General features: G+C 44.4%; 2 protein-coding genes across 3 annotated transcripts in view; one reads left to right on the top strand and one right to left on the bottom strand.

Annotated features, from left to right (window-relative positions):
* HMGXB3 (HMG-box containing 3) overlaps positions 1-15638 on the bottom strand; it is a 44788-nt gene extending 29150 nt beyond the window's left edge. The window contains exons 1-6 of one of the 2 annotated variants that reach the window (XM_081035182.1): positions 15150-15638; positions 12397-12535; positions 11153-11327; positions 7212-7709; positions 6004-6102; positions 2005-2136 (exon numbers count right to left, since the gene is read on the bottom strand). In XM_081035182.1, coding sequence (XP_080891308.1) covers positions 2005-2136; positions 6004-6102; positions 7212-7709; positions 11153-11327; positions 12397-12533 — 1041 coding nt within the window. In that variant the 5' untranslated portion in view covers positions 12534-12535; positions 15150-15638. The remainder of the gene's footprint in view (positions 1-2004; positions 2137-6003; positions 6103-7211; positions 7710-11152; positions 11328-12396; positions 12536-15149) is intronic. The other variant, XM_081035183.1, reaches the window with a different exon arrangement.
* LOC308491898 (smoothelin-like protein 1) lies at positions 4238-4987 on the top strand. The gene has a single exon (XM_081036068.1). It carries the CDS (start codon positions 4488-4490, stop codon positions 4824-4826), a length of 339 nt encoding a protein of 112 aa, XP_080892194.1. The 5' UTR covers positions 4238-4487; the 3' UTR covers positions 4827-4987.
* Positions 15639-15666: the final 28 nt, after the last annotated feature.

The raw sequence follows: 15666 nt of genomic DNA, 5'->3' as shown, positions 1-15666 counted from the left end.
CGGAAAAGGTGCTGGCATAATGAGTGGACATAAGTCATTTCTCTTGAATCTGTTTTTCCTCAGCTAGAAACTTGGAGTTGAACTAGCCGACAACAAAAGTCACTTTTATCTCTGTTATTCTGAGTTCATTAATGCTAAAATGTTACGCTTTTTCTTCTCACACTCACTTATTCTGTGCCTATGAGATTTAAAATCATAGTATCTCCTCTTTACATAGTAATTCTTGCAAAAACCTTTGGGAAAAATTGACTTAGCAAGTCAAGATGGGGGACAAGTAGCTAAGAAAAAAGCTGTTTTCATGTCATGAGTTTGATCTCAGAAAGGGAAACATGGCTCAAAAGTTATTTCAATCAAAGGGGGGGAAAAGATATAAAATGAAAAAGAAAAGAAAGCCAAAATAAAAACTCAGTCTGAAGGAGTCAAAGACACAGGATCAATTACTCTTGCACGCAAAAGCACAGGAAGCAAGGTCAGACAGACCTGCTGTGCATGAGTGAAGAAGGGCCAAGAAGGGTTCTGACTAGTATCCAAAATGCCTACTGCAGCTGGGGAAGGACGTTTTGGGGAGAAGAATTAGGGTGGGAACAAACTGAATGGCTGCAGAGGTACACCAGAGGTGGGCACAAGAAACCTGACAAAACCTCCTGAGAGATACTAGTACTAGGTCCTTCCTGCCCCTTGAAGTGATTGTGTTAATAGTAATAATAGACAAAATCATTATACTGATGCCACTAATGACAGCAGTGAACCCTCACTGAGGATTTAATACACGCCAGGAATGGACCATCTACTTCATACGGATAATCTCACTTGACCCCTCCAACTGCCCTAATGGAGTAGGTACTATTGTTAACTTCCATTTTCATATGAAATGAAACCTAAACCAAGAACAGAGACATAAAATGACTTGTCCAAGGCAAAGTTACATAGCAAAAACTTGGGAAGCAGGGGTTTGAACTGAGGAAGCTAAAGCTGATCCAGAACTGTGTTCTTAATTATTAAACTATCCTGCCTCCTGCAGTTGGTGCTACCCTGACCTCCAATACTCAGGCCTGGTAAAAATCACGATCCCAGTATTTCTCAGAGGTGGCCTATGGAAATGGCCCCAGAGAAAGGTTATTAGTACACTACTATATAAGTTCTCTACACAAATAAATTTGGACTATGCTGAGTTAAACACATGACAAACACAATCATAGCCTAAGCCATTATCACAAAAACAATGCCCTCTTTCCTTTTCTATCTACCCAAATTCCACTGATCCTTCAAGACTATCTCTTCTTTAAAATTATCCTGGACTATTCTAAATAATTTATATTCTCAAATAAAAATGTGGCCAGTATGTATAATTATATTATATAGTCAATGCCAAGCATAAAATACTTGACAAAAAATTTGTGTTGAACTGAATTTCACGGGGGCACAGTTCTGATGCTTTATTTAGTGAGAGAAAGACAGAGGTATACATTTGGAAAGTTAGTCTATCAAAGACCTTGAATATTAGGTTAAGGACCTCCACTTTTAATAGGAGCTACCGGAGACTGAAAGGACTTTGCGCTAAGGAGTGAGAAGATGTGAGCTATGCCTCTGAATAACTAAGCAGCGTGCAGAACATAGCATTAAAAATTTAACCCTGACAGGAAATGAATAAATTAACATGGAATAATCATTCATGGGAAATTATGAAGCAATTAAAGATAACATTTCTGAAGAAAACCTTTCATGGTGTGATACGTTAAATGAAAAAAAGGCAAGATACAGAACTTACACAATCACTGGAAAAAACACCAAAATGGTAACTAATAATGGCTTTTCTTTGGAGGGCGTAGATTACAGATAACATTTTATTCTTTGTTTTTTAAACATTCTACAATGAAACTGACTGACTTACTTGAACAGTCAGAAAATAAAAATAAACAGTAATTTTTAAAGTTATCTGTTCCTAAGAGGGATGGAAGCCTACTTGGTGAGGCTTCCAAAGCAGCAATGGCCAATGGAGCTTACCTTTGGGACCCACTTCCCTCCTAGGAAGTTACCACAGGTAGGGCACTTAGGTGGCTTGTGCCTGGTGACATATGTAAAGGAGCAACCTGGGCTGGTGCATGTCCCATGGCCCCGGCGGGTATATGTAGTGGTCTGTAAGGAAAAGAGTGGGTTAGAATCAACGCCATAGTCTGCGCTCTCTCATATCCCGAAGACCATTAAAACCACAACAACGCCAGGAGGATACCAAACTTGTAGAAGGATAAGCAATTCACAGTGACCATAAAAGCTCTGAGTTAAAAAGGTCCTAAGATACAACTAGTCCAATTTTTGGAAATGGAGAAACTCAGTACCAATGAGAAAAGAAAGCTGTCCAAAGTTACCCAGTTAAGGTACCAGAAAAAGAAAGACAGTAATAGCTGCTATTTTATTGAGCTATAACTGACATAATATAGTAGTTTCAGGTATACGACATAATGGTCAGTATCTGCAGAATGATCACCACACATAATTACAACTTTTTTTTCCTTGTGGTAAGAGTAGTTGCAATTAAGTGGGGCACCACGCAGAGCTGAACACTTCATAACATCTCATTTCACGCTCTAAGCAAGGCTATGAAGTAGGTATTACTACTCCTGAGGTTCAGAGGGGTTCAACGCTTTGCTCGAATTGTAGTGACTCAAGGGCAAAGCTAGACCTAGAAACCAGATCTCTCTGAGTCTTGGTTCACGAGTCTTTCCATTTACCCAGCTGTACCTTATAGCTCTGAATACTTCAAAAAAAAGTGCTTCATCTTTATTCTTATTAGTTAAACATCAGAAAACCTAGGGTTCAGAGATTTGAAAAAAAAATAGACTGACCATGGTCATTACAAAAATGAGAGAGAACTCTAGGAGAAACCAGGTCCTTTGACACTGAACAGAATTACTATTTTTGACCCCTGGTTGGGACTCCAAGTATGCTTAAGGGTGAACTTGTTTAAGTTGTACATAAATTTTCAACTATGCACGTGGTTGGCACCCCTAGCCCCCTACTGTTCAAGGTCAAGTGTATTTGCATATGATTATAGTCAGCTACTGGCTCTCACCATCTCTGACTTCCCTTTGAACAGAATGCATTACAATGGGTTATTGCATTTCATCTACAAATAGAAATTAGCCATGATCCATTTCTAGATTAATGCTGAAAAGAAAACATTTCCCTGTCATATTTGTTCTGTCACCTATGAAATATTTACTCAGCTATTAATCCCAGGTTTCCTAGCCTGGCCAAGAAGCAAAAACCTCCCTTGAAGAAGCACCAAGCTGCCATTAGACCACCTCTTTCAGGAATCCTAAGGAAAAAGGTGATTATGATACAGATAGCAGGTCAAGGATGAGTGTGGAGTGGTGTAGCACCAGGGAAAAAGACTAGAAGGGTTCCAGCTTTACCAACAATATACTGAATGACTGGGAATAAGTCACATTAGTCTTGGGCCTTGGGTTTCATCCCTTGTAAAATCATCTGCTCTTCCTATTTCATGGATATATACTGAGGAGCAAATGAAGTAAGAAATAAGGAACATGTCACTTAATAAATTATAAAAGATTCTAAGAGGCTTCCCCAACTGGTGGCAGGTCCCTGCGTCCCTACACCCCTCCCCACCCTCCCCGCTTCCCTCTCCTCCTCCCTTGTTCCAGCCCCGTTGCTCTTCCTCCCTTCCTCCCCCCTCCACCCTGGGCCTGAAAAAAAAAGAAGCAGCAGCAAAAAAAGATTCTACAGGTTTGTGAACCTGTAATTAATGGGATATATAATATCTTTTATCTTTTCTCAAACTGTGGCCTCATAAAGAAGAGTCATTCTGAATACCCTCAGAAAGCAGAGTAAAAATTTAAGTTAGGTTAGTTCTATAAACAAATAATCATGAACCTGGAAATACTCCTATGTAGCAGCTTATAGAAATGACTTCAGAAAAAAATGCTGGTGTTCAAGGCCAATGTTTCAATCTTAAGTATTACTTTTCTAGAAGAGCTTGGTTGACACTTATCAGACCATGAAAGAATAGGAATTTCCAGGAGAACAAAGACTCAGGAGAAATAAGCAGTTTCTTCATGAATCAAGTTGCAGTGGTTGTTCCTGTTCTAAGATACTACAACTTCTTACTTAAAAATATATTGTTTATCCATAGGAGGGGTTTTAGAAGATAGACTGTGATAAGCTAAGGATGTGTAGTATTAATCTTAAAGAACCCACTAAAACAACTAAAATAAAGGTAATAGCTAATAAGCCAATAAAGGAGATAAAATGGACTCATAAAAACACTCAATTAAGTGCAGCTGGAGCTGTGGTGGGAAAGTCCTGGAAAGCAGTGCTGAGGCCCACTGAATGGACCTACCAAAGTGGTGCCCCCTATAGTGTTGTGACCCGGTACCCAATAACACCCTCGCAGCAGCCCTGGCGGACCCCGCACAGCAGTACAGCGCTCCACCAGCTTCGGGGTCCCCAATGCCAACAGCATCAAGCAAATGTTGCTGGACTGGTGCCGTGCCAAGACACGTGGCTACGAGCACGTGGACATCCAGAACTTCTCCTCAAGTTGGAGTGATGGGATGGCCTTCTGTGCCCTGGTGCACAACTTCTTCCCCGAAGCCTTTGACTATGGGCAGCTCAGCCCACAGAACCGGCGCCAGAACTTCGAAGTGGCTTTCTCCTCTGCCGAGACCCATGCGGACTGCCCGCAGCTCCTGGACACAGAGGACATGGTGCGGCTTCGAGAGCCTGACTGGAAGTGCGTGTACACGTACATCCAGGAGTTCTACCGCTGTCTGGTCCAGAAGGGGCTGGTAAAAACCAAAAAGTCCTAACCCCTGCTCGGGGCCCCACGGATGCTGGTGGACTGCGTGCCCCTGGTGGAGGTGGAAGACATGATGATCATGGGCAAGAAGCCTGACCCCAAGTGCGTCTTCACCTATGTGCAGTCGCTCTACAACCACCTGCGGCGCCATGAGCTGCGCCTGCGCGGGAAGAATGTTTAGCCTCCCCGCCCGCATGGCCCGCCCGCGGCAACTGCCCCCACCATCCAGACACGCTCCCCTCCCTGTGCGCTTGCCCTGTCTGTCGCGACACCCTCGCGCGCTCGCGCGCGCACACACACACGCAGAGTTTTGATAAATTATTGGTTTTCAAAAAAAAAAAAAAAAAAACCACTCAATTAATTCAAAAGAAAGTGTAACAGAACAAATAGTACAAAAAGAAAACAAATAGTAAGTTGATGGGTTTAAACCTAACCATATCAATAATTACTTCAAATATAAATGGCCTAAATACCACAATTAAAAGGCAGAGGTTGTTAGCTGGTTCTTACTCTTAGATCCAAACTATACGCTGCCTACAAAGAAAGTACTTTAAATACAAAGATACAAGTAAGTTAAAAGACTGGAAATATATATACCTTGCTTATAACAACAATGAAAAGAAAGCTGAATATCAAAGTAGGTTTTATAGGAAAGAATATTGACAGAGATAAAGAAAGTCATTTCATTATGATAAAGGAGTCAATTTATCAAAAGCACATAACAACCCTAAATGTTTCTATACAGAATAACAGAATCAAAAACATGGCACAAAACTAACAGGACTGCAAATAGAAATAGATAAGTCTACAATGTACTTAGCAACTATCTCAAAGAATTCTCTGGGCCTTTTCCCTAATCTGTACAATAATAGGACTGAATGAGATCAGTGACCCCTCAATTTTTCTAAATTACGTACGCTTTTGAAAATTTGATAAAAGCCATGGAACCTATACCAGAAAAATGCTCTCAAGGAGAAAAGTTTGTATGTTACTTGAGGGGTTCATGGATCCCGTGGAGCTCCATTCACAGACCCACCCATCCCTCTCCCCGTTAGGAATCCCCGGACCAGACAATCTCTGGAGACCTTTGTTAGTCCCAGCATCCTCAGGTTCTAAGACTTCTAGAAAACTACCTGGATGAGAATTCTTACAGAGCCCCAATCTCCATCAACTCCCCCCACACTGACCAGTTTGATGGAGGTGGGATTTTCCACAACGGAGTAGGCAGGAAGAGGCAACATGATGAACTGCGTGGCTGGCGCGCCGGAGCTACTCTCACTGGCATCCTGTGGGCAAATGGGGAGGACAGTTTTATTGACATGAAGTGAAAAACACCCAGGCCCTCCCCCAACACTGCAAGATCAGATCAAGTCCAATAACCAAAATGTGCCTATCATAAAAAATGATCCTACAATTACCTCAGAACAAAAAGTTCAATAAAGAGCAAATAAAAAGAGAAAAACCATTACCACAGGGAATGTGCTACCTTCATTTTACAGATGAGAAAACAGAGATTCTAACAGACTTAGGACTCCTAAGATCACATAAACAGTTAGTGAGAGATCCCAACCCTTCTGACTCTGCCAAATGTTCTTCGCACGCTGTCAATCGTTCTTAACCTGGCCAGTGGCGTGCTTCATTATCATAAGCAGCACTGAGGCAACAAACAATAAAATGGGTGTAGGCCTGACATGGATTCATTTGCAGGGGTACCTGCTCTCATCTGTCCAGGCCGCAGGGACTGCCCCATGCTGGTCCTCTCAGAACCCCTACCTCTCTAAGGATGCCATCCTATCCAGGGTAATACAGGGCATGGCGGCAACCCCCCACTTCCAGGACCAGGCTGTGGGATTGCTGCAACTGCTTTCCCCCTCAAGTGGGCATGATACTTAAGCTCTGGAGAGAGACTTCCCTTTTGTTTCTCAGTTATTAGTGTCATTAAACTGGTCTTGAAGAGAACTTCCTTCTTTCCACCTACTCTGTTCCCCCCAAAAAAACCATTTGAAAATAATTCTCCCATAGAGTTCAAGGTGCCACGTGTTTGTTGAAACAACCTTCAGGGAACATAAAATCCTGACTAACACTGAGAACCTGACAGACCCCGGCTTTAACTCACGGATAGCCCAAATATTATTTCCATCCCTCTTGCTAAAATATTATGGACTATCTCACGTGAAGAAAATTCCACCTATGCTGGGCAAGAGGAACTGGTGAGCGTGCCTGAGAAATTGAAAAGAACTCTGGGGCAAGCCCAGGGACAAAAAGGGTCAAGAGGACTGAGTCCTCCTAGAAGGGCCACCCCAGCAGCACTCTTTAATTCCCACTGCTCCAGAAGCACACTTCATGGAACGAGCTGCCTTCTTAGTAAATCTAGAGAAGTATCAAAGCCACTTACCCTCATGACTGTTACCACTGACAAGCTCTCCCCCACCTGGGGGTGAGGCACAGCCAGGCTTCCTGTGGGGAGGTCTGGGGAGCTGTTCACTAAGGTCTCTTCGATTACCAGGCTTGTCTGGTAAGGCTGGTTGCTCTCTCCTACCTCCAGGGAAGCTTCCTCCAGGAGCACATCCTGGCTGAGGATCTCCGAGGTGGTGATCTCCTGTACAGCACCTGGCTGGACAAGGGCTCCCACCTCCTCAGCGAGGGCCTCCACTGCCAGGCATTGCTCTGCCATGCCTGCATGGCTGGGCACTGTCTCCAGGGCAGTGTTGGATACGAGAGACGGTCCTTTAGGGGACACCTGGTTCTGGGCCATACACAGCTCTAGCTGAGGGCAGCTCCGATCCTCCTGCAGGCTGTTCTTGGGGATGATGATGTAATCTGAGCGGGGGAGGATCTTGCGGAAACCTGGGATGTCCGGAACGACAGCGGACAGTGCAGAGAGCTTCGCGTTCTAAAGATGAGGAGGCCAGGAAAGGGGAGACAAGCAGAGAGAAATGGAGTAAGGCCACGTGGATACACATTTCTAAGGCGTTTTTTTTTTTTTTTTCCTGCAAAGAGAACCAGAGACTCAATTCTCTTGACCTAAGACTTAGATAGGGTCAGCCTGTGGAAGACCAGTGTCATCTTCATTTAAATCACACTTCAGCCAATGCAGCCTCCTTGCTCATTCACACAGGAGACAGATCACGTGGATTAGACTCTGCAAAGGTACTGACCTTGGCATCCAAAGCTATGAGTGGGAACCCCAGATGTGCCATAGTTGTGAGCAAATCCTTTCACCTTTTTAGGACTAACTGTCCTAACTGTAAAGTGAGGGAGCTGAATCTGGCTATTTATGAGTTCCTTTCCAGCTGATACGTGAGGATTCCAAAGTAACAGAGGACTTAAACACCAGACTGTATAATGTGCAACAAAAACCAAAAAGCCTAAATTACAGGTCAACAGGCCAAGGTGGATCTCAAGGCAGCAAGAATTCAGACATTCCTGGTTTCTCCCAGACTTACAAAGAAGATGGCCAGGTCACAAAGCACACTGCATGGTGCGAGCTGCCTTTTTAGTAAATCTAGAGAAGAGCGAAAGATACCAGCACCAAAGCCACTTACCCTGAGGATTGTTACCATTGACGTGCTCTCCCCCACCTGGGGGTGAGGCACAGCCAGGCTTCCTGTGGGGAGGTCTGGGGAGCTGTTCACTAAGGTCTCTTCGTGAGAGAATGTGCATTTGGGAGGAGTTATTTGACAAGCGCCTAAACATATTACATTGGTTTGGGGAGCAAAGAATATAAATACTAATACTGACCCAGGATCTTAAGGTTCGGAAATTATTTTCCGGAATAATTTCCGAACCTTGAAAACAACACTATTAAGTTAGGGACTGTTATCACTCCCATTTGACAACGAAGGAATCAAAGCTGAGGGAGGTCAACTTTCCTAAAACACAAGATTAGTAAGCAGCAAAGCTGGGGCGCCAGGCCAGGTGTACTAAGATGCAGGGAGACAAGGTACGAGAAGCACAATCCTGCACAGCTCATTGGCACAAAGAAAAAAAGTGTTTTTGTGGGTTTTATTCCAATTTAAACTAAAAGTTACCCAATAAGGAAAAGAGAAAAGTGAACAGTTAAATGGAACAAAAAATAATTTCAGAAGCATCTTTTAAAAGGAACACTAAGTCAATTACAAAAGGATCCTTAAATAAATCAAAAGCAAGTAGTCGATGAGTCTACTTAGGGTACAAAGGAAGCACTCAGATGAAACATGAAAGCAGACAGACCAAATCCTTTCTGGAGTCTTTACTGAAGAGATAATGGAGAAAATGACATTCTCAAGTCACCTTTGAAGCAGACAGGCTACGAGAACAAAGCTAAATGATGGCAAATGCACAGGATGGTCTGGACTTAATCAACAAATCCAAGCACAGAGAAACCAGGATGGCCTAAGTGACATTTATCTTACAGACTGGGAGGAATAACACTGGAACCATGAGCCCTGCCACTTAGCAGGAGACCTGAGGAGCTGCTGAGGTGACAGCCTGCCATAAGGGCTGACAGGCTCCCAAAGAATGCAGGCAGGAGGGTCTCATCTTCACACCAGGCAATCTGGGAGAGGCCAAACACAGCACATAAAGCCTCGCCTGGCATATTCCAGATGCATACTAAATGCCACCTTTTCTTATTATATGGTCACTGGATAGTTAATCTACTAAAAAGTGATATTTACTGACCAAGTCAGTATGTGCCAAGAGCTCAGCTAGGTGCTTTGCATTACCTATTTAAACACTGTGAGTAGATACTATGATCTCCATTTTACAAATGAGGAAACAAATTCTCAAAGGTTAGTATCAGAGCTAATCTATTCATGTTCTTGGTGGTAGTGGTAAAATGATGATAGCTATAAATTTACAATGGACAAGAAAGAATTATTGCAGAGGATTAATTTTGTTTAAAAAAGCCTTAATTAGGACCTACGTTAGTGCCTAGCTTTAAAAACTGTATCACTCCTGGATTAGGTAAAATTTTCTGTTATCATGGGCAAAAACATTGCTGACTTTATAATGGAAAAACCAAAGGAAGTATGTGTACTTCTAGACTCCACCTCTTTTCCCCCACAAGTACTGTTCCCCAGACTCACAGTTTATAAACAAATCATCTGGAGGAGAGAGCACACAGTGGCATCTCCAAGACTGTAGGTAACACAGAGCTATTCCTGGAAGAGGAATGCCAAGCCAGTAAGGACAAAATCTAAATGGCAGTGGCAGACTGGGTTCACTAAGGGAAAAATACAGCCTGTTCTGCTATAACGTAATTGTTGCATTCCTGAGGAATTTTTGCTCTACATTATTAAAAAAGAAGTTAGAGACAAGTGTTTCAATTGAAAAATGGAGTTAAGGTTAAAGCATTTCAACTTGGAATAACAAGGTTATTTTTCTGCAGGAATTTCAGTTTAAAAAAATACAGTGCTCACTGATATGTGGTATATAAACCAAGAACAACAAAAGAACAAGACAAACAAATGAGAAACAAAAACTCATAGACACAGATAATAGTTTAGTGGTTACCAGAGGGTAACCTCTGGGGGTTGTGGGGAGGGAGATGAGGGTAAGAGAGATTAAATATATGGTGATGGAAGGAGAACTGACTCCGGGTGGTGAACACACAGTGAGATTTATAGATGATGTAATACAGAATTGTACACCTGAAATCTATGTAATTTCACTAACAATTGTCACCCCAATAAATTAAAAAAAAAATACAGCACTGTGTAGTTGTCAGCGCATTTTGTTATTGTGAACTAGAATAGCAAAATGGCTGACAAACACAAACCGAAATGTTTCCTTGCTTATTCTTTAATCCATACACTCAAAGCTTCAGTTTCCTCCATCATCTTTGGCTTTAACCTTGCATTTTGGCTTCTAGAGTAGTTCACAACCACCAGTGGTGGCAAAAGAATGTGACAATATATGAAGCAACTGTATCTACCAGTAAACACAAAGCCTAATTGATGATTACTTTATAACTGACAGTAGTAGCACAAATTAGTTACATTTATAACATGAAAATTCATGATGTAGGAGAAATGCCTAAATAAGCTACTATATTAAAGGAAAATAAGATTAACTACCCACAAGGATAAAAGGACTCCAAGATATGCTAAGACTCAGAAAAGGAATCTAAGGCTCACTGCAGATAACTCAGAAAGGGTCAGCTCCATGTACTGCTGCCACCAAAGGGGACAGGAGTGCAGGGCATCAGCCAATTAAAACAGAAAATAGAAGACTCAAAGAAAAATAACTCAAAGTTTCCCCAAGAAAACAGGAGAACAGGGGTGTTGGTCTCCCCAGCCTTCACCATTGAGCCACTGGAGAAATTAGTTGGGGGAAAAAAAATGCTTTACTTACAGGATCCAAACCTTCTTTCTCTAGTTTGGCTTTCTCCAAGTAGTAACTCCTTTCAGCCACACTGAGAAGCCTCCAACTCTCGCTAATCTTCTTATTGATCTCAGACTGAGGGAGGTGCGGGAGCTCCTGCTGCACTTTCAGGTAGATGTCATAATAGTACAGAAGGTAAGCCGACCTGAGGAAGCAATGACTTCTTAAAGCTTTCCCTCATTCAATCAGTAAATGCACAATGTCAGAGTTTGGGTGGTGAAGACCTAGATATAAAGCTCAGCTTTTCATTTCAAATCATTTAACTAAGTAGGAACTGGAGCAAAGAAACATTTAAATAATGCCCCCAGATGATGCATGGGAGGTTTCTTCCTTCAGAAACCCGGAAGCAAAGGCTTGTCTGGTTTACTTTTCCACGAACCACCTTTTCTGCAGGGATGCTTGGCAATATGAGCAAAGATAGATACAGGGGCCTGTCATTCCACTCTCTGAAAGGTTACTTAGGGGACTCATTACAGCCTGCTGATCACTCACACTCTTTATTCCTGCACACAGACTCGGTCATCTCACGGGTCAATAGCTCCTCCCCAAGGCTAACAGAGGGAAGCAAGGAGAGCTAGCGGAGTGATCCAAAACTGGTAGCCACAGAAAGAAGTCTGCAGTGTTCACAGTTAAGAGAACAGGGTTACAACTTGGATATTCTTTGTAGATATCATTGGTACTATTTATAATTCAATATTTTCATTAATGCCCTATTTTAAATATTTAAATAACCACAATGGTAATAATAACACAGTTCTTTTGTACAATAAGTCTTCACTTATCATCGTCAATAGATTCTTGGACTTGTGGCGAAACAATGTATAATTAAACCAATTTTACCATAGGCTAATTGATATAAACAACAGTTAAGTTCCTACAACATTTCATCAACGTTATAACGAAATGACGTTGAAAAAAAAAATCGATGTTATTTCAGGACTTGCAGTACATAGCGTCATCCACCATTTGTATGGTACAATTTCCTGACAGCCTGGAAATGTGACCCAAATCTGGCCAGGAACGGCAAATGCTGGCATCAGTCTGTCACTTCCCACACTCCATCTCTGTCTTCCGCTCACCCCAATGCCCACCCAGAGACTTCAGCAACTGACACGGCACTCGCAGTGAGTCTGGATGTAACCTTAGTCTCCTCAACACAGCTCTCCAAGCAGCTACTGCTTATAAATGCCAGCTACCGAAACATGTTGGCTGACCTGGGTTTCTTGGCCTTTTCTCCATGTATTTTATACTTTTTCTTCTTCTTGGGTGGCCCAGGGGAGGTGTAGCAGTAGGATTCCTCAATTTCCTCCATCACGACAGTTACCTCAGTACCATCATATGACGCATCCATGGCTAGAAGAAAATCAAACACAAGCATGTTTCAAGACACCACGCTCAACGAAACAGCAGGCCTCATCTCTGTCAGGGCCTTAAGGCTGAGTCATTTCCCAAACTGAGCAGCTCCTAAGAAGCACCTGGGGGGTAGTCATTAGACATAGATCCCAGGGATGCCCCGCAGCCCTTCTGCATCAGAGCCTCTAAAGCGCATGGAAATCTGCATGCTTAACAAGTGCCCCAGGTGACTCCTTTGACTAGGCAAATGTAGGAACACTAGCTTAGACAGCCCTTTGGCTCATATTCACTCATGGGATACTCACAGTAATCTTTCAACTCAAAGATTTATTAGTCCCACATCATAAGATTTCCATATAGTAACATTTAAAAAGAATACTTGGCCAGAGTCAGAAGTTCTGGCCCCTCCCTCATGTTTCATCACCTTAAGCAAACTTCATTGATTCCTTTAGTCATTCATTCAAACATCCAGTAAGTGCCTACATACAAGGGATTTCTTTACACTCTGCCAGCCTGTGTGACTTTGGGCAGGTCCTTTTGCTGCTTTAGGTTCAATTTTCTCACGTATGAAAAAAGAGATTGCTCATCCACCTCATCACAGATTTATAGTGGCAAGGCTCGAGGATATCCCAGGCATAACTATTTGAGAACAGTCAAGTGACCAAAGAAAGGATTCATTATGAGAGAGGAATAATCTGTGGCTGAGATGCTTAATGACCTGCCCAAGGCCACCACACCAAAGAGGGACTTCAATGACAGATTTTTAATTCAAAAATGCAACTTTCTGAGCCTTCTTTCATTATACTACACTGCTCGTCTCCACTGGCAACCCTCTAAACCAGCACTGTTCAATCAACTTCATACAATGATGAAGATGTTCTATTATCTGTGCTCTCCAATATGGCAGCCATGTATGGCTACTCATCACCTGAAACATGGCCAGTGAGATTAAAAAACCGAACTAATTTTGATTAATTTAAATACTCCCATATGGCTAGTGACTGCCTAGTGGGTAGCACAGGTGTAAACAATAACCTGACAAGCCAATATTAGCTCTCCGCCACTGGAAAGCTACTGACAGCTTTTCCTAAGAAAAGGAAGGTGTAAACAACTGAATGACCAGCTCAATTAGAGTTAGTTTACTCGTGGCCACATTCTAAGTTGGAGTTTTACTCACGAGACTCAATCCTTCGTGGGAGAAAGGTCTCAGAAACCACTTGCATTTTATAAGAGGAAAATAAGATGCTTGCTCCTAAAAATTTGTCAAGTTTCTGAGAGAATCGAGGATCCTGGGGAGAGGGAGTTGTGGTAGTAGACACAGGACTGATCTGTGCTTCACAAAGCCCACCTGCATCTCATTAGACCTACGCAAATGAGAAGGTACCTGAAGGGGTATAATGAGAAAAAGAGCACTGCATGTTGAGTCAGAAGACCCGGATCCAAGTCCAAACTCCAACCATGTACCCCCTGGCACGTCTATTCCCCACCCTAAATTTCACTTGTTCCTCAAGTAGGATGAAGAGCCTGAAATTAGTGGCGCCTATCGTTTTGGGAGGCGAGAACCTCTTTGACAATGTTGTGAAAGCTAAAAACCCTCCCGCAGAAAATGCAGACAAAAACAAATATGTCCTATAATTTTAAAGATACGCTCTGGATAAGAACACGTTATTCCCAAGGTTACTTCCAGTTCTGTGTCATCGCTATATGATTTCCCTTCCCACTATAAACACACACACACAGACACACACACACACCGTCTATTCGGTCCCAGTGCAACGCGGGAAGCGAAGAGAACACACCACTTGGCTGGGTAAATAAGACGCCAGTGCCTTCACCGGGTTAAGGGAAGCTCGAGTTCAAATCAAGGCTATACCAGGACTGCGGTTTTTTTTGCCCTTAATAACTGACTTCTCAGCCCTTCACAGTCCTGCAGAGGAAAAAGCAGTAACTGCAGGCGAGCGTCTGTAAAGAATGGCACGTAAGGTTTTAGCGCCCAAAGCAAAACGAATGAGGACACAACACCATGACAGCCACCTGGGGGGAGAGGCAGGAGGAGGCTGGCCTGGGTTTCTGTTGGTTAGTCCAGCCCGTTTTAAGCCTGGGTCCAAGATTGCTTTCAGATCCCTGGACTCAATACAGCAATGCCAAAAAAAAAAAAAAAACAACAACAACAACAAAACAGGACGATACAAAGATTAAAACCAAGGGCTCTGGGGGGCAGAAGACCAGGGTTCTGATTCGGGTTACTCATTGTAACAGCACCCGCGGGGCGCTATGACCTTGAGCCATCTTCTTGCTCCAAGTCTGTTTTCTCATCTGTAAAGCGGTGTTAAGGGGAGCACTTGACATCTGAGAGTCATGTTCACTGTCCCGTCAGATCTTCCCGGGGACCGCAGGAGATGGCCTTTGCCGGCCCAGCTAAGGCCCCGGTCTGACCCCGGGGTAGCCCCCTTCGCGCCACGGACCTCAGCTGTCCCCGAGGCACGGAGCGCGGGGGGACACGGGGGCTCACGGCTGCTACTTTGTAACGGGGCTGCGGGCGCCGCGGCCCCCAGCTCGAGGTCGCCCAGCTGTCGCGACGCGCTGCCCCGCGGCGCTCGAGGGAGAGACTCACCCGGAGGGGCGTGCAAGTCGCGCGGCTCACATGCCCGGCGGCGCCCCGCCCGGGGGCGCGACAAGGGGGCTGGCCTGCGCACTCGCGCTCCCCGCTGTCGGCGAGAGGCGGCTCCAGTCGTGACACCGGCAACAAGGAAGTGGAGGCGAGGGCTCGCGCGCGCATCCCGGGGGCTGGAGGAGCCCCGGCCCCGCGGCCCCGCCCGGCGACACACGGTGCGGAGTCGCGACAGCCCCTCTCGCTCCCGGTCCTTAGAGTCGCGATACGGGGTCTCGGAGGGCGGGGGTGGGACCACGAGCTCGCTCCGCAGGCTCTTCACCAACGCCTGCCGAGGGCCCCGGGGGTCAAGCCCCGGGGAGCCCGATAAAGACTACAGAGACACGGGCGTAGCCGCGGCACCGGGAGTGGTTCGGCGGCGGCGGCGGCAGCACACCTCAAATCGCCTGGGAGACCCGTCCCAGCGGCCCTCGCGCTGCACCGGAAGCGGCCGGCGGCGCGTGACTGCGCGCGACTCTTT

This window comes from Rhinolophus hipposideros (assembly GCF_964194185.1).
Source record: "Rhinolophus hipposideros genome assembly, chromosome: 23".
In the NCBI taxonomy this organism is placed as follows: domain Eukaryota; kingdom Metazoa; phylum Chordata; class Mammalia; order Chiroptera; family Rhinolophidae; genus Rhinolophus; species Rhinolophus hipposideros.
This window is presented reverse-complemented; position numbering and strand designations above follow the sequence as displayed.

Coding starts and splice junctions, on each gene's coding strand:
- LOC308491898 (XM_081036068.1), top strand. CDS start 4,488: ATGTTGCTGGACTGGTGCCGTGCCAAGACACGTGGCTACGAGCACGTG.